Source organism: Ipomoea nil, unplaced genomic scaffold, assembly GCF_001879475.1.
Source record: "Ipomoea nil cultivar Tokyo-kokei standard unplaced genomic scaffold, Asagao_1.1 scaffold0465, whole genome shotgun sequence".
Classification (NCBI taxonomy): Eukaryota; Viridiplantae; Streptophyta; class Magnoliopsida; order Solanales; family Convolvulaceae; genus Ipomoea; species Ipomoea nil.
This window is the reverse complement of record NW_017616893.1, coordinates 3,156,381-3,178,439: the sequence shown is the minus strand read 5'-3', so window position 1 is coordinate 3,178,439 and position 22,059 is coordinate 3,156,381. Positions and strand designations below refer to the sequence as shown.

General features: G+C 37.6%; 1 protein-coding gene and 1 long non-coding RNA gene across 2 annotated transcripts; one reads left to right on the top strand and one right to left on the bottom strand.

The window, feature by feature from the left end:
• Positions 1–784: 784 nt before the first annotated feature.
• LOC109173213 lies at positions 785–20,382 on the bottom strand. Its single transcript, XR_002052868.1, has 4 exons — positions 20,371–20,382; positions 19,223–19,226; positions 6,916–6,923; positions 785–855 (listed from the first exon to the last, which is right to left on the bottom strand). It is a non-coding gene; the product is annotated as an uncharacterized LOC109173213 (long non-coding RNA).
• LOC109173212 (plastid division protein PDV1-like) lies at positions 8,578–10,830 on the top strand. Its single transcript, XM_019322510.1, has 2 exons — positions 8,578–9,022; positions 10,011–10,830. Exons 1-2 carry the CDS (start codon positions 8,660–8,662, stop codon positions 10,530–10,532), a joined length of 885 nt encoding a protein of 294 aa, XP_019178055.1. The 5' UTR covers positions 8,578–8,659; the 3' UTR covers positions 10,533–10,830.
• Positions 20,383–22,059: the final 1,677 nt, after the last annotated feature.

Here is a 22,059-nt window from a genome sequence, read left to right as displayed (position 1 = left end):
AGGTATTATTTCGGACACACAGAGTGCTTTTATTCCTAATCGGCTAATTACTAATAATATTTTAGTAGCAGCTGAGGTGGGACATTTTTTGAATAGAAAACAGTGTGGTGTTAGTGGATGGGGAGCTCTTAAACTGGATATGGCTAAGGCGTATGATCGTATGGAATGGCCATTTTTGAAAGGGATGCTTAAAGCGTTAGGCTTTGATGAGAAGTGGGTGGATTTGATTATGTTGTGTGTTACCACTGTCTTCTACAGATTTCTGGTCAATGGGTCTCCTACAGAAGCAATATTGCCCACCCGTGGTCTTAGACAGGGAGATCCCTTATCCCCATATCTATTCATTATTTGTGCAGAAGGCCTTTCTCTATTGTTACAGCAGGCGCAGGTTAATGGATTAATTCATGGCTGTAGGGTGGCACGAGCTGCGCCCCCTGTCTCCCATTTGTTTTTTGTTGATGATAGTTTACTATTTTTTAAGGCAAATATACAGGAGGCGACTGAGATTAAGAATATTTTGACTATTTATGAGAACTTATCTGGGCAAATGGTCAATTATCAGAAATCTAGTATTTGTTATAGTAAGAATACTAGTGAAGCTGACAGGGATATGGTGGCACTGACCCTTGGAGTAGTCCAGGCGCCGAATTTTGGAAAATATTTGGGGTTGCCAGCCTTTGTTGGAAGAAATAAGAAAATAGCCTTTGCCTATATTGAAGACAAAATCAAGCAGAGAATTGGCTCATGGAATAAGAAGCTCCTAACGCAAGCTGGGAAAGAAATATTGTTGAAAAGTGTGGCTCAGGCAATGCCTACTTTCTCAATGAGTGTATTTTTGTTGCCAGTATCTGTTTGCTCTGCTATTGAGCGCACAATGAACCGGTATTGGTGGGGTTCTGGGACGGACCGTGGTATTCATTGGAAATCCTGGGATAAGCTATGTATCCCAAAGAAATATGGAGGTTTGGGGTTTAAAGATTTAAGAGCATTTAATTTGGCTATGCTAGGAAAACAAGCATGGAAATTTCTTACCAATCCTGACTCCTTGGTGGCCCGCATTTATAAAGCCAGATATTATCATGACCGCCCGTTTAACGAAGCATGCCTAGGGAATAATCCTAGCTATTGTTGGAGGAGTATTATAGCGGCCAAAGATTTGATAGTTGGTGGGGTGAGGCGCCGTATTGGAAATGGTAACTCGACTCAAATATGGAAGGATCCTTGGTTACAGGATGAATTGGATCCTATGATCCAAACGGAAATGCTGCCACAATTAATGGATGCAAAGGTTTCCGGTTTAATAGATCAGACGACTGGTACATGGGACCCATATATTTTAGCTGATATTTTTGACCCAAGTGATGTGCCAAGAATATTAAAAATACCTGTTTCCCCGGAATATGATGATACGTGGTATTGGTATGATGACCCGAATGGATGCTACTCGGTCAAGAATGGGTACAGGCACGTGGTAGGCATTTATGAAAGCAGCCCGGGGTTTGATAAATGGGACACTATATGGAAGCTACAAATACCACCTAAGTGGAGGATGTTTTTGTGGAGAGCTATAAGTAATATCCTCCCTACAACAAACAACTTGATTATAAAGTGAGTGGATGTTGATCCGATATGTGCCATGTGTAGATTAATCAATGAAGATGTTATGCACTCATTAGTATTGTGTGATTATGCAAAGTCCATTTGGAGCTAATCTGGCCTTCCATTACCCCATATTACCACAAATATTTTTCATGAATGGTTTAGGACAATTTTGGATGTTCTAGACTCTAATGAATTCTTGTTTGCAGCTGGAATTCTATACAATATCTGGAGAGTCCGAAACGGAGCGGTATGGGATGCATGCCTATAGTTACCAAAGAGAGTTGTGTTAGCAACTCTAACCATGAAGAACACATGGCAAGCAATACACACCAAACAGCCACCACGCCATTCTACAGCGCTGCCCGGGTCCAGTACTGCCACACGCCACTCTACAGCGCTGTCCGGGTCCATTACTGCCACACGCCACGGCACGCCTGTTCCAGCTACGTCAACGTTGCAGCCGCCTCGCTTGTCCCAGGACTGTCCCGCATATCCGAAGCAATGTTTCATAGATGCAGGATACAATGCCGATTTGATGATAGCCACAGCCGGCGTCCTATTACTAGACCATGTTGGAGCTTATGTATCGGGCTACTGTGTGCCACCACAAACTTGTTTCTCACCTCTTATGGCCGAGGTCCTAGCATGTAAGGAGGCATTATCATGGCTCAAACAGCGAGGTGAACAATCGGTTCAAATCTACACGGATTGCCAGACGTTGCGAACCTACCTCGAGTCTTCTATCCAACCTCGATCTTATCTTGGCTATGTCCTTGATGAGTGCAGACGATTAATTGCTACTTTTAATTTCCTTTCAGTTATATTTATTCCTAGATCGCAGAATACAATGGCTCATGATTTAGCATCAGATGCTTTTAATTATTCTATAGCTATGTACTGGGATGGAATCCCTCCAAACTCTATTTCGATTCATATATAAATGCAACCACATTGGTTTTTCAAAAAAAGTAAAGTTATAAACTATACATTTTATAAACTTCATAGTTTGATAATATTTTAATTATAAAGTAAAAATAAAAATATTACATATAAATTATAATAAATAAATTATAATTATATTTCAAACTAGCACATTTACACTAATAAATATAAACTTATACATCATTCAATTAATCTAAACCGGTATTTCTAAATTATAACTAAAAATAATTAATATACTTACACTGTAATATAATATTTACAGTAAGTTATTAATTTTTCATTATTTATTATTATAAAAATAATTTATTTTGTAATATATTTATTAAAATTTTATATAAAAATGTAATAAAAAATACGTACTAAAGATGAACTCACCTATAAATTAATTTCATGTATGTTATGTTTCACATCACTTCTATAATAAAAAAATAACTTTCAATAGTTCGGGTTATCGGGCTAGTTCATTAAATTTCAGACCAGTCTTATCCGGCCTCGGGTTTATCGTTTTTGGGCTCATCGGACTAATGTTTTTTATCAGGCTAACCCGTTCGGGTCATAGCCTTGTCAACTTCGGTTTTATCATGTCAGCCCACCGGGTTCGGGCTAAGATTGACATCCCTAGAGATTTTGTTAGGAGAATGAATTGAAGATGAAATTTGATAAATATTGGGGTGAGTGTAATTTGTTGATGACTATAAGTGCTTTCTTTGATCCAACAAAAAAAATGCTTGCCGTTGAATTTTGTTTTGCTAGACTTTACTCTAATGAAGAAGCTATGGGAAAATATTTCAAAAGTGAAGGAGATCATTAATTAATACTCTTTATGAAGAGTATGTTGTTGAATCAATGAACAAAGGAATTTCTGAAAATCCAGGTTCTTCTAACACTTTTGGGAGCCAAGTCAGTCACCACAGTTCTGCATATACTTGGGATGATTTTGATGCTTATTGTGCACAAGTTGAGACTTCAGAGCCTAAGAGATCAGAGCTAGTAGACTATCTTGAAAAAGGCCTTCTTAAGAAGAATGAGATTTCTACAGACTTTTCTTGTTTGGATTGGTGGAAGATGAATAGACTGTATCCAATATTGTCAAGAATGGCGGGAAATATTTTAGCTGTACCGGTTAGAATTATGGCTTCAGAAGCAACGTTTAATGTTGGGATAAGGGTAATTGATTCTTATCGTGCATCATTGTTGCTGGAAACAGCAGAAGCTTTACTTTGTGGGGTGATTGGCTCGACATATACACGGAGTTACCAAAAAAAAAAGTAAGTTAATTTTTAATTTTGGCTAAAGCACCATGAACCATATTCGATTATTCATCCCGCACCCTGAACTTTCATATCATATATATCAATCCACAAACCAAAAAATAAAATTCACCTAGAACTTTTAGCAGGTTTCCCTTCTTCCTGCTGACATGGCACCAGATGTGGCATTTCTCTTAACCTTATGTTGTCCATGTAAGCATTTACATATTTAAAATTTAAAAAACCAAAATCATTATATAAAAAAACCATAATTTTCTTCTCTTTATTTTCATAATTTATACTTTTTTTCAAATTTTCAATTCCAATGTTTCAATTTTTTTTTTCAGAATTTTTATTTTTTGCATAATTTTTTGTTTAATATTTTTCCAGGTTTCCTAATTTATAGAAATGCTATTTTTTTTTTGTTTAGCATTTTCGCACATAAATATATCCACCAAGTGAAATTAAAAATGAAATCAAGTTACTAATATAAATTGTAAAAAGAAAAACCAATATATATTATTGCTAATAACAAAACAAAATAAATTCTCAATTCATAATCCACTAGCTAGTTAAAAGACAAAATCGTACATACATAGTAGCTATAAACACCAGCTAGTTAATAATAAAAACAAATAAAAATAATGAGAGAAATTAAAAAATGTGACTTCATCAATCTTCATATGCCTTCATGGTCTCATTGAGCTTCACTCTGTGCAAGCTACACAAAAGAAGAAAGCATTGTCAATTAATCATAAACTGCAAACAACCATCTACATAAATTATTTAAATCTGCATTATGTTCAATTTATTTACCTGACATTCCAACAAAGCTTTCCTGAGACAAGTTTGTCCCTCTTCCACTTCCTCTCCCTCTTCCTCTTCCTCTTCCTCTCCCTCTAACAGCAGTCGATGGTCTTCATCTTCCTCTAACAGTAGAAGAACTGGCAGATTCTACTTGTTAGCTTGACAATGTAGGACAAAATCTCGCACAATTGACATGTCATAATTCTTCCATTTCTAGACAACTTTCTAACCTCTTCACTCATTTTTTGTTTGTTTGTTTTTTTTTTTTTCATTTTCTTCAAGCTTTCTTTTCTTCTTTGGCCTACCAGTCATCTTCCTTGGAACAGGAGCAAGAATTTCATCACCTTCAGTCCTTAGCTAAAAGATTTCCCCATTCAATGGCTAGATTACATGCCCATATGTCTTCAAGTAGTATAGCTCCTTACTATAGCATTCATGTATGTACTCTTCAGGCTGATGTCCTTTGTGAAATATTGCACAAATACCATGACGACATGGGATACTAGTCAACTGTCAAAGCCTACAAGAACAGGCCATCAATTGTAAATTTACATTGCATTGAAATCTGCCTTTTTTAATCTCATACCCCTCAACTCCATTGAATGCCACTTCCCAACCTGCACTCCCAAGTATGCTTTCATTCAGTTTCTTCATGACTAATGACCCATAATTCCCTCTCCAATTTTGAGCCCATGTTTTTTTCTTTGCAACCCTCTTCATTGTTGCTACCCGTATATCCTCAAGCATTGGAATTATGAATTTTGACCTTGCATTCAACAAAGTTTTGTTGAATGCCTCACTCAAGTTGTTATCTACCATGTCACACTTCACATCTTCCTTGAAGTAAGCCTTGCACCAAAATTGCATAGGATATTTGTCCAGAGCAACACGAGCAGCAACATCTATCTTCTCTAAAGCCTTCAAATTTTCAGCAAGTTGTGCTTCATTTGGGGTCTTTGCAATCTGTTAGAAATGAGTCTTTAATACCTTCCCTCGGTGGCTCTTACTCCAATTGGCATGCACATGCCTAGCACAGTTTCTATGTTGAATTCCCGGGAATAGATCTTGAATGACATTGGATAATCCCTACAAAAGATATGCCACAAAACAAAGCAAACTAAATTTAAATACATACAAACAAATTCAGAAAGTACAAAGAAATAGATTGAGAAAATGGAATTAGATTATTTACCTTTTGTTGATCACTCATTAGAGTCCATTCACTGATGTCCGTAATGTCCAAGTCTGTCTTCAGAAGCCCCAAAAACCATCCCCATAAAGAGTTATTTTCAATCTCAACTACAGCCCAAGCAATTGGGTACATTTGATTATTCCCATCCCTACCAACAGCTGTGAGGATTTCACCCTTCAATTTGCCCTTCAAGAAGCATCCATCAAGTCCAATAAACTTCCTACATCCCGCTAAGAATCCCTTCTTCATGGCATTAAAGCATACATCCCGCTAAGAATCCCTTCTTCATGGCATTAAAGCATACATAAATCCTCTCAAACACAAGGGGTGAAGTAGGAGTAGTTGTTGTAGTTGTTATCTTCACAGTAGAACCTGGATTTGAATTTAGATACTCTTGAGCATAGTCTCTAAGCCTCTTGAACTGACTCTCATACCCTATATCCAACTTCTTTAGAATCCTCATCATTGCCCTTCTACACATACTCACTGTAATATTGATGTTCAACTCAGCTTTAATGATCTTACTCAACTCTGCATAACCAATAGTAGGATTTTGCCTTACCTTTTCTTCATATTTCCATTCTAACCACTTCTGACTAACAATCCCTAAGGTGAATTGAGAGTTGCATCTATTCTCTAACATAATTGATTTCACTTGAAAACACCTGGTTCTTTCTTCCCAACCCGCACTAACATGAAATCCACATCCCTTTCCAATACATTCTACCCTAACATACTATAATCCATTTTTTTTCCAGAATAAATCTCTCTTTGTGTGTACAGCATAACTTATCATAGCAAGCTTGAATTGCACATTATCATCAAAATACATAACTAATTCAACAATGGGTGGGTCACATTTAGCATTATACTTAGGGTACTTATCATTGTACTTAGACTGCACTCCATTCCCTTCATCATTCTGCGCTTCTTCTTCAACTGTAGGTGGATCTTCTGAATCATAATACTCAGAATTTTGGGCATCCTCTAAAGGAATATCTGATGCTGGCACAGATTGAGGTACAGTTTCATCATCTACTCTTGCTCTTCTTTTTCTCTTATCCCTACCTTGATTTGGAGTAGTGTTTTGATCCCTCTGTTGGTCACTATCACTCTTAGTACCCTGCTTACTGTTATTATCACTTTCACTTTCAGTTTCACTCTCGTCTTCACTCCCAATTTCAGCATCTGCCTCAACTTCACTACCCTCATGCTCACCCCCTAAATCTGACTCAACCACATCCTCAGCTTCAACTTCATCCCCTTCAGGCCCCGGTAAATGTAAACCCACCACTTCAGGCTCATCTACTCCATGTTCAACATAAATCTTACACTTTTTATTTTGACGAGCAATCTGAGCTAAGTGTAGACTACTAGTATCATTGTGTAATACTTTTAAAGCTTAAAAGGGTTCAAAGGCCATCTTGTAGGTAAGTGAGGTTATTTTCCCATATATTTGGTCTGATATATATTTCAGTAAATGGGGATAACATATAAGGTCTGGGTCCATACGTACTACCTCAGTCCCTCCATCCACATATTGTAGCCTGGGGTTTTGCACAAAATTACCCCATGGTGAATTATTAATTCCACAGATTCATTCATCCTGATAAAAAGACACATATTCAATGCAAATTTAAAAAATACAAAGCTAGGACCACACTTTCAAAGAATACTAGTAAAACTTAGAAGAAAACATTATATTCGAGTTTTGTATTCGGAAATTGTCGCCGGTGGCCGGAGTCCGTCGCCGGAATTGAAATGACCTGTAATAACAAGTCATTTATCGGTTTTTGGACTTCATTGACCCAATTTGACATGTTTGAGTGTTTAATTGAACTTTTTTAAAGTTTAGGGGCCTAATTGACCTCTGGGATAAAGTTTAGGAGCCTATTTGATCATTTTCTCAAAAATTAATTGAGGCGTTAACTTCTTATTGGTCCTGTTTGGTTATCGGCGGATCCGCCATTTTTTGACGGTTTGACATGATCAAACCGCCAAAAAAAACTGTTTGGTTAGCAGCGGTTTGGAGTTAACGTTTTAGAAAAAAATTAATTTTTCCCAAAACACCCCTGTTTATATATTATTAAAAAAAAACTGTAAACTTTTATTTGAGGAGCCGAAACGGCTCCTCAATTTGAGGAGCCAAAACGGCTCCTCAATGTTGCCCATCACCAGATGGGCAACGAATGAATTTGTGGAGCCTTGAGGCTCGTTAAATAGGAGCCTCAAGGCTCCATTCCCACTTTTCCCACCGATGTGGGACGGTGGGAAAAGTGGGAATACAAGAGCCCAGAGGTGAGCAGCTTGCGCTGCTCCCTTCTTTTTTTTTTTTTTTTTTTTCTTTTAAAATTCTTATTACTATTATTAATTATTAATTATTATAAGGGTATATAGGTCATTTTACATGTTAACCGCTAATCTAAACAGTTAATTTTATCAAACATTTTTTTATAAACCGCTAATACAATCTGCTGGTCAAACACGCTAATACAATCCGTTATATGATAACCGCTAACACAACCCGCTACCGTTAATCACTAACCACTAACCGCGGATAACCAAACAAGTCCATTATGTCTTTCCAAAAAAAAAAAAAAAACTTCTTATTTTGTTTGCGCGGGTCCACGCTGTATCTGCACCAGGAATACAGCTGGAGTGGAACAGAATCATGGTGGCCCCACTCATTACGAATGTGCGTTGGGTATCGTGCAAGCAATTGTGAAAGGAGGCAAAACATAAAATCAAAAGGAGGGAAAGTCAGGAAATAAATAATTAAAAATTGAAAAAGAAAAAGAAAAAAATTCCAAACCCTAGAAAAAGAAAACAAAATGTATTAATCCGTGTGTTCATTTGGTTGTTCACCATGAAATGGGAAATGGAGGTCGAAGAAGAGAAAGAGATCGAAGCCGTGCTGGAGAAAATCTGGGATTTGCACGATAAGCTCAGCGACGCCATCCACTCCATCACTCGAGCTCACTTCTTGAGCTCAATCAACAAGCCTCGCAAGCCCGACGATTTGTGCTTCCACCACCGCTCTAAGAAGCGAACGGGACCCGACTCCGACCAGAACGCCGGATGGAAGAACGGTAAGCCGTCCGGCTTCGTTTTCGTGAAGGAGTTTAGAGTTGATGAGGACGATGACTTGGCGGCGGTTCATGAAGCTAAGAGCCTCAATGCTATCCGCACCGCCCTCGAAAACCTCGAGGACCAGCTTGAATTCTTCCATGTAAGTCCCCGATTATGCATCTTTTCATTGATCCTATCTTTTAGCGACTTATATTTTTAGATTTTTCGCTTAATGTTCTGAAATTTGATATGTGCCTTGGCACGCTTAGCCTAAATGTTCTGCTGCACAATTTCGATTTCAAAAAATTTCCACCGTATAGAAGATTGTTCTGATTGTTATGGAGCAATATCCTGTAATTTGTGTTTTGGAGGATATAGAAGCAGAAATAGGATAGGAGGAACATAGACCTGTATTGTTTGAGTCTTGTTTACATAGACTTCAATCATTAGCGTTTTTCTTCTAATTTCATTGGAAAAACTGAATTTGTGTATAATTGAATCATGAGATTTGTATATGGCAAGCGTATATTACTAATGTTACTCTATCAAGTACTTGCATTTATGTTCATGGAATGGAAAAACTAGCTTTTACAATAATTTTGTTTGTCTTTCAATTATAAAGAATGGTGATATTGTTTACATATTGGTGGATTCATTGGATGGACTTATGTTTTGGAGTAACAAGAATTCTATGTATACATCTAGAAACCCCAAATTACCATAGTCCAGCATAAGCATTTATGTAGTATCTGTGCTACTATAATTATACTGTGAGTAGAATCAGTAAAGGAAAACATTGGCAGGATGAAATTGTTTTATTTCTGTAGTTGAGAGATGGATAATCTTTAATGATATTTTTCACATGAAAATTAAGGAGTACAAAGCTATGCTTTTCTACCTTGATAAAATGGTTAAGATTGATGAACTCATTTCTTGTATTTCTTAGGATTTCCTTAGAGGTGCCGGAATGTAACAATAGGCTTATTTGTCCAAATTGCAGAAGAATGTGTATATGTTGTATGTTATATAGCTTTATGTTATAATTTATAAGCCTAAATTAACTACATTTGTTATTTAACTATAACTTGGGAGCTCCTTTTCAGCTACCATTTTGTTAAAATATGAAGTTTGTTTACTGTCTTTTGCAGACTGTGCAAACACAGCAGCGTGTAGAGAGAGATGTTGCACTTGCTCGCTTGGAGCAAAGCCGTATTATACTTGCAATGAGATTGGCTGATCATAAGGGTCAAAAGTATAAATTCATAGAAGAAGCTCAAGCCTTGGTTGGAGATGTTCGGGATGCCAGTCATTTTGTTTCACCTGAAAGCCTTTTTGGTTCTGCACCACGGTCTCCTGGTGAGAATTCCATGGCACCAAAAGGGAATTCAAATATTCTTCTGAATGTCCTATTGTCTAGTTTTAAATTTGTAAAGAAGTCCCTTAGAGTGGATCATGTGGGTGGGATTCTGGGTAATGCTGCTCTTGTTGCATTTAGTATGCTAGCGTTAATGCATATGCAGCAAGCGGGTTGCAAGGAAAGACACTTTTTGGACTATCCACCAAGACAGGAAGATGCCCTCCACAACCAAACTCATACCAAAGTTTCACAACGCCAGGATTCATCATCTAGTGGTGTGAAGCAGTTGGATGTGTTGTCAGCCAGGGGCTAGATTGAAAATTTAACGATGTAGCCATTCCTTTTGGCTGCTCTGCCTCGAAAATTTTGTAATTGGTAGGGGAGTGCCTGCATATGTGATTATTGTTAAAAGCTCAGCATTCCAAGTCTAGCAAGCAAAACTTTTGTGTCCATTATTTGATCAAAAGGTGCATTTATCGTGTCGTGTTTGTTGATAAGGTGACTATTTGGTCATAGTTTTCTACATGTCGCGGACTTAAATGTAAATAAATATATAGAATTTTATGTGCTTCTCCAGAATTGTATTCTATACTTGGATCTCTTCTGGTCTAGTGCAACTTGCTAGTTACTTTAACATTCGGTTGGGACGGTATAAAGTATACTACTTTAATGTTGTTTCTTGTCTTTCTTTACGCTCTGTATGAATTTATAGTGTTTGAACTTTGAATGTATACTACTTTAATGTTGTTAGTCTCTAAATTACATCTCTAGTGTAGATTCAATCTTTAAAGTGACATTTTTAGTCTAAGTAAGCTCAACACAACTATCTTGTTTAAACTAAAATGTCAGAATTACATTCTCAATAAAGCACTTTTGTGTCTTAGTATCCAAATTACAATTTACATCAACTTCATGAATTAGCAGGTCACTAGTTTAACATTGAAAGTCTAAAATATCTAATTCTACTTCTTTTAGGGTCCGTTTGGAAAGCAGGAAAATGACTTCTGGAAAATGTTTTCTGGAAAATGAGTCATTTTCCGGAAAACATTTTCCTTTCCAGTGTTTGGTTGCATTATGGAAAACTATTTTTCTGTGTTTGGTTCATTTTCTGGAAAATGAGTAGAATTGTATAATTAAACATTTTAATTATTTTATTTAGAATATTACAACATGTATAATAATATATAATAATATAATATTAATTTTAAATATAATAAAAAATAGCTAAGTTTTTCAAAAAAAAAAAACTAATAATATATCAAAAATATTATGGTGGTGGTGGTGGTGGTGTAGTGGTAGTGGTGTTATTCGTTATATAATAATAATAATAATAATAATAATAATAATAATAATAATAATAATAATAATAATAATTGGTGGTGATATGACGGTGGTGGTGTGGTGGCGGTGGTATGGTGGTGGTGGCGACGGTGGTGGTTGCGGTGGTATGGTCGTGGAGGTGGCGGCGGCGGCGGTGTGATGGTGGTGGCGGTGGCTGCTGTGGTATGGTGGTGGCAGCGGCGACGGTGATTGCGGTAGTATGCTGGTGGTGGCGGCGACGGCGGTAGTGGTGTTTGTGTTATGGTGGTAGTAGTATGACGGTGGTGGCAGTGGTCGTGTTGTTGCGGTGGTGGCGGCGGCGACGGTGGTTGCGGTGGTATGGTGGTGGTGGTGGCGGCGGTGGTTGCGGTGGTATGGTGGTGGTGGTGGCGGCGGCGACGGTGGTGGCGGTGTGGTGGTGGTGGCGGTGGTATGGTGGTGATGGCGGTGGCGGTGGTATGGTGGTAGTGGTGGCGGCGATGGTGGTTGTGGTGGTATGGTGGTGGCGGCGGTGGTAGCGGCGACAATGGTTGTAGTGGTATGGTGGTGGTGGTGGTGGTGGCGGCGACGGTGGTTGCGGTGGTATGGTGGTGATGGCGGTGGCGGTGGTATGGTGGTAGTGGTGGCGGCGACGGTGGTTGCGGTGGTATGGTAGTGGTGGTGGCGGCGGCGGTGGTATGAAGGTGGTGGTGTGGTGGTGGTAGTGGTTGCGGTGTTGGTGATGGTTGTGGTGGGGGTGTGATGGTGGCGGGGGTATAGTGGTGGTGGCGGCGGTAATAGTGGTGGTGATGGTGGTATGGTGTTGATGATGTTGGTGGTGGTGTGATGTTGGTGTAAAAGTTGGAAAATGACTTCCCCCCAAAAAAAGGGGAAGTCATTTTCCTCCAAAACAAGCCTATTTTCCAAAGTCAACGGAAAATGATTTCCGTTGACTTGATTTTCCAGGCACATCCAAACACTGGAAACTTGGAAAATGATTTCCAGAACTCATTTTCCAGGTTTCCAAACACACCCTTAAATCCTACTCCACTTCCTGTTCAAATAACACAAATGCACAATTTAAAATCATTAGCTATCAGTCTATCACTACTAATATACAAGTGTTAAAAGGAATTACAGGTGTGCTGACTGCTGAGAAAGATAAAAGGCTTAGATTGCTATTTTTCTATATCAAGGTAGGATTGAGGACAAATTGCTACTTAATTTTGAAACTCAAAACTCATGAGCAACATACCAATCCAAAGTCCTTTAATTCAGACAAATGGTGAAAGTATCATCTTAGTCAACAAAGTAGTAATTGGCAAATTATGATGTGGAATCGTGTCCACCTTGCAAGGTGGAAACCGTTCCAAAACTGTTCATAATTATGAATATATAGTTCAAAATTTTTGAACATATAGTTATATAATTATGAACATAGAGTTGTGAACATAATTATGAACATATAGTTCTGTAATTATGAATATAGACATTCAATAATTGTGAATATGAAGTTCAAAAATTATAAATATATAGGCATATAGCTTTATAATTATGAACATATAGTTCTGTAATTGTGAATATAGAGTTCAATAATTATGAATATGAAATTCAAAAATTATGAATATATACCTTTATAATTATGAACATATAGTTTAGTAATTATAAACATAGAACCATGCAAGGTGGACACGATTCCACAGCATAACGATTGGTAGTAATTAGTAAACACTAATCAGTTAAGGCTTAAGAATTAATAACTAATAACTAATAACTAAGAACTAAGAAGTAAATGAGAGTGATATACCATATTAGATTAACTATTCACTCAAAATTCAATGAATCAAGGGAAAATTCTTAAAGGCCTAATGAACTGATATTGCGCAAAATATGCTGTGCAACCGAATGCACCATGCGCATGGTGCATTCGGTCCAAAATGACGTCGTTTTAGTTAAAAAACGCGCGTCCCACTTAAAGAAGAAATCAGGTTCAATTCCCGGCAATAGCATTTTTATATATCCATAAATTCGTAACTATATATCCATAAATTCATAACTATATATCCACAGACCACAGTGAATGAATGAAGTAAAAATCCACAACTATATATCCATAGTGAATGAATGAAGTAAAAATCCACAATGAATGAACTAAATATCCACAATGATTGAACTAAATATCCACAATGAATGAACTAAATATCCAGAAATTCATAACTATATATCCAGAAATTCATAACTATATATCCACAGTAAATGAATGAAGTAAATATCTACAATGAATGAATTAAATATCCACAATGAATGAACTAAATATCCATAAATTTATAACTATATATCCAGAAATTCATAACTATATGTCCACAATAATGCTATTGCCGAGAATCGAACATGAATTTTTTTTTTTTAAGTGGGACGCGCGTTTTTAGTCAAAACGACATCGTTTTGCATCGTATGCACCATGCGCATGGTGCATTCGGTTGCACAGCATAACTATTGCTGATATTGATGCTTGTTTTTTTTTTTTTTTTTTTTTCCTCAATGGGCCTCATGGAAAGGAATCAAGGTAGTAACAGTTCAATTGTTTCCACGTTATTAAAAACGCGCGTTTCCCTTTTAAAAAAAAATTCAGGTTCGATTCCTAGCAACAGCATTATGTTGTTCATTCATTATGAAATTTTAGTTCATAGATTATGGAATTATAGTTCATTGATTCTGGAATAATAGTTCATCGATTATGGAATTATAGTTCATCGATTATGAAATTATAGTTCATAGATTCTGGAATTTTAGTTCATTCATTCTGGATTTTTTAGTTCATAGATTGGATTCTGGAATTATAGTTCATCGATTATGGAATTATAGTTCATCAGTTCTGGAATTTTAGTTCATATGTTGTTGCTGGGAATCGAACCTGATTTTATTTTTTTTTAAAGGGGAGACGCGTGTTTTATTAAAACGACGTCGTTTTTGCATCCGTATGCACCATGCATGGTGCATACGGATGCACAGCATAATTTGCGCCAGTTGTCAGTTTGCCTCACAAATCACAATTCAGTAATTCATCATAAATTGCATTTCGGAATTGAATCATCATATATAGAATTGCCCAAATTTAGGGCTCATAGTCTCATACTATCATACAATTCATACAGATTACAAACATACAATATGCATCAACAAAAATTCACATAAAGCAAATTAGGCTGTCATAAAATAATCTAACAATTCAATATTCATACACATTAATAGAAATAGAGAATATATCCATCATAAGAATTTAATCATAGTTCATGATTACATACTTACAGTAGCCTTCCACCAATCCAAACACAATTACACAATCTATATATACATCATGTACGATCCTCTAACTATAAACATAAAACCATATATCAGAATTTTTTTAAAATTCATCATGTATATGAAAAGGCCAAAAAAATAAGGTTCAATGGCTCACTTACAAATTTTTAGAGGTTTACAAAAGAGTGAATACATCAAACACTATAACACAATAAGTAAAAAATCCTAGAAAGTATACAACAACAGTATTTAAAAAAGTTTGAGATTTACATGTTTTCTCCATATTTTCCTAGAAAACTAGGGCTTCAAGCAAACAGGCTTCCACCATGGAGCCACCACGGATATGAGAGTCGAAGGCTTGCAGGCAGGGACGGAGCCAAAGGGGGGGGGCAGCTGCCCCCCCTACCCCACCCCCACCCCACCCCATATATAATTTGTGTATGTATGTATATATGTATATATGTATATATAGTATAGGTTTTAGTATTAGTATAAAAAAAAATTAGTAAATATTAAGAAGTAAGGAATTAGATTAGTTGGTAGGGCAAGTGGTTGGTAATGGGAAAGGTCTTGGGTTTAAATCTTTGCATTACCATAGTTTTTCATATTTTTGAGTTCTTTCAAATTATTTTATCAAATGAATTATGTAGCATATTTTGTTATGAACATTTTTATAAAGTTTCGATGTGTTTTATTTTTCGCACATATCCAATAATATTTACAACTATATTTCTTAGGTAATGGTTATAAAAAAAAAAAAATTCTTAGGTAATTTATTTATTTTGTTTTAAATCATCTCTTTTGTTTTAATGTTTCGCTTTTACTGGAAAAAATTTCTGAATCTGTCCTACTTCTTCGCCCTCCTCAATCGAATTTCTTGCAGGATAAAAGGCTTCCACCACGGCACCACTAGCGTTGAAGAGAAAACACTCAAAAGTCAAGTCTAAGTGAGACTGTGAGAGTACGAGAGAATGAGTTCGTGAGAGACAGAGTAAGAGAGTGAGAATCAGAGTGTGAGAGATTAAAGAACGAGAGACTATGAACGAATGAGAGACATGGAAGTTTGGAGAACTGGAGAAGGCGAAGTAGAGAGAATGGGAGACGGGAGAGGACTAGAGGAATTGCGACTGTGCAAAACCAAGAGAGGAGAAAGGGAAAACGCTAGCTATAATATATATATATATATATATATATATATATATATATATATATATATATATATATATATATATATACATATATATAGGTTTAAGTTCCAGTGTGGGTGAATGCTTCCCGTGTGGTTGTGCGGGTGATTAATGTACGTGAGTTTTGTACTTAATATGCGTGAGTCTTGTGCTTAAGGTGCGTGAGGTTTGTGCTTAATGTGTGTGAGTGTGTAGTGTTTAATGTGCGTGAGTTTTGTACTTAAGGTGCGTGAGTCTTGTGCCTAAGGTGCGTGAGTTGTGTGTTTAATGTGCGTGCGTGCGTGCGTATTTAATGTGAGTTGTTGAAACTATAAAGTGCATGAGTTTTGTGTTTAATGTGCGTGAGTTTTGTGCTCAAGGTGTGTGAGTCTTGTGCTTAAGGTGCGTGAGTTTTGTACTTAATGTGCGTGAGTGTGTACTTAATGTGAGTTGTTAAAACTTAAGGTGCATGTGTTTTTGTGCTTAATGTGTGTGAGTTTTGTGCTTAATGTACGTGAGGGTTTGTGATTAAGGTGCGTGAGTTTGTGTTCTGAATGTATTTTGATTGTGTGTTTAATGTGCGTCTGTTGTGTACTTAAAGTGTGCCAGTGTAATGCTTAATGTGAGTCTACCCGAACAACCGCACGGGAAGCACCACCCGCACCTGATCCCTTATATATATATAACATCCGAACAAAGCATTATTCAGATCAATTTTGTACATTCAGATTCGAATACCATACCTAGATAGATGTTCGTGTTTTGAATCGGTCGGAGTTTTGGGTTGGACAGGTTTTACATAGCCCTAGTGTAATCCTCTTTGTCGAAGAGAATACTTACTGTGCGTGTATTAGTTATCTCCAAAACACTAATGGCCCGTTTGGTTCACGAAATAGATCGGAAATGGCATAGCATTCCCAGTAATAGGCATATTCTTTTGTTTGGTAACCATTTCTATTACCAGGAATAATATTCTTGGTAATAGCCTATTACCTCAAATAAGGTAATAACTATTACTAGGGGCCTCCTGGTATTAGCCTATTACTGAACGCTCAGGAATAGATTTTAGAATGTATTTTCTTTTTTACCCCTTTCTTTAACCTAATTTTTTTTATCCTATATATAAATTTATCCTATTTATCCACCGTCGTCGCCACCACCACCACCACCATCGCCGCCGCCACCAACACCACCACCACCACCATCGCCACAACCGTCGCCGCCCCCACCACCACCGCCGCCACCACCACCGCCACCGCCACCACCACCACCGCCACTAGAACCACCACCCAGTAGCACAACCGCCACCACCACCAGCACCGCCACAACCGTCGCCGCCCCCACCACCACTGCCACAACCGTCACCGTCAACCGTCATCGTCACCGTCACCACCACCACCGTCGCCCCCACCACTGCCACCGCCACCACCACCACCACCACCACCCCAGCACCACCACCACCAACGCCGCCACCACCACCACCACCACCACCACCGCCACCACCATCACATATTTTTATAAGGGTATTTATGTCTTTTAAAACATATTTCATTTCTATTCCTTAAATCAACCAAACACTGTAATATAATTCCTAAAGTCTATTCTTTCCGCGAACTAAACAATAGAATACAATTCCTATTCTATTCCTTGCCTATTCTATTCCTTATGAAATAGCATTCCTTTTACCTCAAAATTCATTCCATGAACCAAACGTGCTGTAATACATGTATCGATTCCTCCTTCTTAGCACACCCTATCTCCAAGACTTAACAGTCCAACTTTTATGAGTTTATCTCTTTTAAAATAAATGAATGTTATGGAAGGGTACGGTATTCCTCAAGGCGCAACTTCTATTGACATGTCCTTTATGTAAGGGTATTCTTCAAGTGGGCAACTTCTCTCGACACATCCTTTAATTAAGCTCAAATAAGAGATTTCTTAATTATGATTTTGTATGTTTTCTCAATACATCATCTCTCTTCTCCCCTCATTACTTTTTCAATATACAAGCTTCCTTTTTATATCTTTATATTTGAATTTGTTCATTACTTTTGTCATTTCTTCCGATGTTAGCATTTTCTTTATTATTATTATTATTATTATTATTATTATTATTATTATTATTATTATTATTATTATTATTATTATTATTATTATTATTATTACTGTTGAGATTAACAAGAACAAGAAAATAATAATGACAAAAAGGTAAAGAAGACAAGATTTACGTGGTTCGGCAATGTGCCTACATCCACGGGAATGAAAGTATTCTCTTATTATTTGTGATGGTGATCCAGGTGATGAGATACATTGATTATATTTATAGGCATATAATCTCCCTTTCACTCCTATTCCTTATATGAGACAAACTCATATTCCTAATCCTTATATGAGACAAACACAACAAATCTCCACCTTGGCGAATATGCTCTCTAGGAGAAAAGATAACTCAACAAATCTCCACCTTGGCGAATAAGCCCTTCAGGAGAAAATACTTATCTAACTATCTCCACCTTCGCAAATAAGCCCTTTAGGAGAAAAAACTCATCTCATAGTCTCCCTGGATTAGGACCACCATGTTCATTTAACATCTGGAAACACCCAACCAGTCCAAACAATGTTTGAACTTGTCGCTAGTAACTGCCTTTGTCAACATGTCTGCTGCATTCTCACTTGTATGAATTTTCTGCAACAAAATCTCACCAGAAGCAACCAACTCTCTGACCTTATGAAACCTTACATCAATATGTTTGGTTCTGGCATGGTATACTTGATTTTTAGCTAAGAAAATGGCACTTTGATTGTCATAGTGTAATTGAACTCCATCTCGCTCAATACCCAACTCCTTAATCAAACCTGAAAGCCACAAAGCCTCTTTAGCTGCCTCAGTCACAGCCATGTATTCTGCTTCAGTTGTAGACAAAGCTACAATAGACTGAACTGATGATCTCCAGCAAATAGGACCACCCCCAAGAGTAAAAACATACCCTGTTGTAGGACGTCTATTATCCATGTCACCAGCATAATCAGAATCCACATATCCCATGAGTACATGCTCATTTTGTTGACTCCCAAATACAATACCATGCTCCATAGTGCCCCTTAAGTACCGCAGAATCCATTTAACTGCTTCCCAATGCTGCTTCCCAGGTTTAGACATGTACTTACTAACTTGGCTAACAGCATGAGCCAAATCAGGTCGAGTACAAACCATTTCATACATTAAACAACCAACTGCACTAGCATAAGGAACCTTTGCCATATTTTCAATCTCACTAACTGTTTGGGGACACTGACTGGATGAGAGTTTAAAATGATTAGCCAAAGGGGTACTAACCGGTTTAGACTTACTCATCCCAAACCTGTCAAGAATTTTCTCTATATAACTCTGTTGAGTTAGCCACAACTTTCTTGCACCTCTATCCCTGTGAATTTCCATGCCAAGAATTTTCTGTGGAACTCCTAAGTCTTTCATATCAAATTCCTGACCCAACAAAACTTTCAATGCAGTAATATCATTCATACTCTTAGCAGCGATCAACATATCATCCACATACAGTAACAGAAAAATAAAAGAACCATCACCAAGTCTTTTAACATAGACACAACAATCATACTCACAACGTGTATAGCCAATTTGAATCATGTAGGCATCGAACCGCTTGTACCACTGCCGTGGAGCCTGTTTCAGCCCATACAAAGACCTCTTGAGTCGACAAACCAGATGCTCCCCTCCGGGTTTAACAAACCCTTCAGGTTGCTTCATGTAAATTTGCTCATCTAGATCACCATGTAAAAAAGCAGTTTTCACATCCATTTGTTCCAAATGCAAATCCCAAATGGCTACCAAAGCAAGTACTAATCTGATAGAAGTATGTCTAACAACAGGAGAGAAAACCTCATCATAATCTATCCCCTTCTGTTGAGAAAACCCCTTTGCAACTAACCTAGCCTTAAACCTTTCCCCTTCTTTTTCTGATACTGGTGGCTTCTTTCTATAGACCCACTTGCACCCTATAGCCTTCTTTCCTTGAGGAAGTTGAGCTAACTCCCAAGTATGATTATGATGTAAAGAGTCCATCTCCTCAATCATACCTGCCATCCATTTATCTTTCTCCTGACTAGAAATAGCCTCTTGAAAGGTAACTGGATCATTATTAGAAACAAGAAGTGCAAAAGAAACCATATCCTCAAACCCATACCTACTAGGTGGTTTGACATTGGTGCGTCTCGGTCTATCTCTAGCCAAACTGTAATCTTGTAAATTTTCTGAACTCGAACCTGCTGCAGATGTAGGATCTGCAACTTCTTGAGTCTCAATCATAGGTGGATTAACTACTTTCTCACTCAAAGGTACACGATCCATATCCACTTCTACTGTACTAGAACCATCAACTAGTGTATCTTCTTTCTTTGGCTGGAACATGAAATTCTCATCAAACACTGCATCTCTGCTAATCACCACCTTTTTGGTTGCAGGATCCCAAAACTTATATCCTTTTACACCTTTCTTGTAACCCAAAAAGATTCACTTCTTCGACTTGGATCTAACTTTGATCTCTCATCACCTGGAATAAGAACATAGCTAGGACAATCAAAAACTCGTAAGTGATCAAAACTTACAGGATTACCTAACCAAACCTCCTCAGGAACCTTGCCACCAAGTGATGTCCGTGGTGATCTATTATTCAAGTAACATGCCATGTTCACTGCTTCTGCCCAAAAACACTTAGAGAGCCCAGAATTCAATCTGAGACACCTTGCTCTCTCAGCAATGGTTCTATTCAGCCGCTCAGCAACACCATTCTGTTGTGGTGTCTTACGCACTGTATAGTGCCTTTGAATTCCATGTTCTGCACAGAATTTCTGAAATTCTTTCTCAGTATATTCTGTCCCGTTGTCAGACCTTAGGTACTTGATTTTTCTTCTAGTCTGGTTCTCAACCTCAGCTGTCCACAACTTAAATTTCTCAAACACTTCAGATTTATGTTTCAAGAAATACACCCAGACTTTCCTAGAAAAATCGTCAGTAAATGTAACATAATATCGAGAGTCACCCATTGAAGGTTCCCTGGTAGGTTCCCAAACATCAGAATGCACATAATCCAGAATCCATTTAGTTTTATGCTGCCCAGTAGAAAAACTGACTCTAGTCTGTTTCCCAAGGACACAGAACTCACAAAAATCTAGCTTACAACATTTAACTCCTTTTAACAAATTCCTTTTGTGCAAATCAGACAGACAACGTTCACCAAGGTGACCCAAACGTAAATGCCACAACCTAGTAGTATCATCACTAGACTCAACAGAATGTGCTCCACCTACAACAGTACTACCCAACAACCTATAAATGTTCCCTGTGGTCATTTTCCCTTTCATCATAGTTAAAGCACCCTTACTAATTTTAATGGTTTCCTTATCACTCTCAGACTTATGAATAAAACCATTAGCATGCAAACTGCTAAGAGAAATCAGGTTCTTAGTTAATCCCGGTATATGTCTGACATCATGCAAAGTTCTGACAATACCATCATACATCTGGATGTTAACATCACCAATACCTATGATATTATGACATCTATCATCACCCAGAAAAACAGAACCGAAAGTACCTGACTTATAGGTTGTGAACCACTCCCTGTTAGGTGTAATATGATAAGAGCATCCTGAGTCTACAATCCAAGCATATGACAACTTACTCGATGAAACTGCTAGAACATCACCTTCACTATAATCTGAGTCATCAGCATGTACCACGTTCGCCGCCTCTTGTTGTTTTTTCAACTTTGGACAATCTCTCTTTATGTGCCCAATCTCATAACACTTGTAGCACCGGATTTTCCTGCTATTTCTGGACTTAGACCTAGAGTTTCTCCTCCCAGAATTACCCTTCTCTTGTTTCCTTCCACGATCCTGACCCTCTTTAGCATACAAACTTTCACCAACAGACGATCCATCTCCTACACTCTGCAAGCGCTTATTATGAGCCTGCAGGGCCGCAGAGATCTCGCTGTATTTAATCGTGCTTTTCCCGTATGTTAGAGTAGTCACCAGATGTTCAAAGGAAAAAGG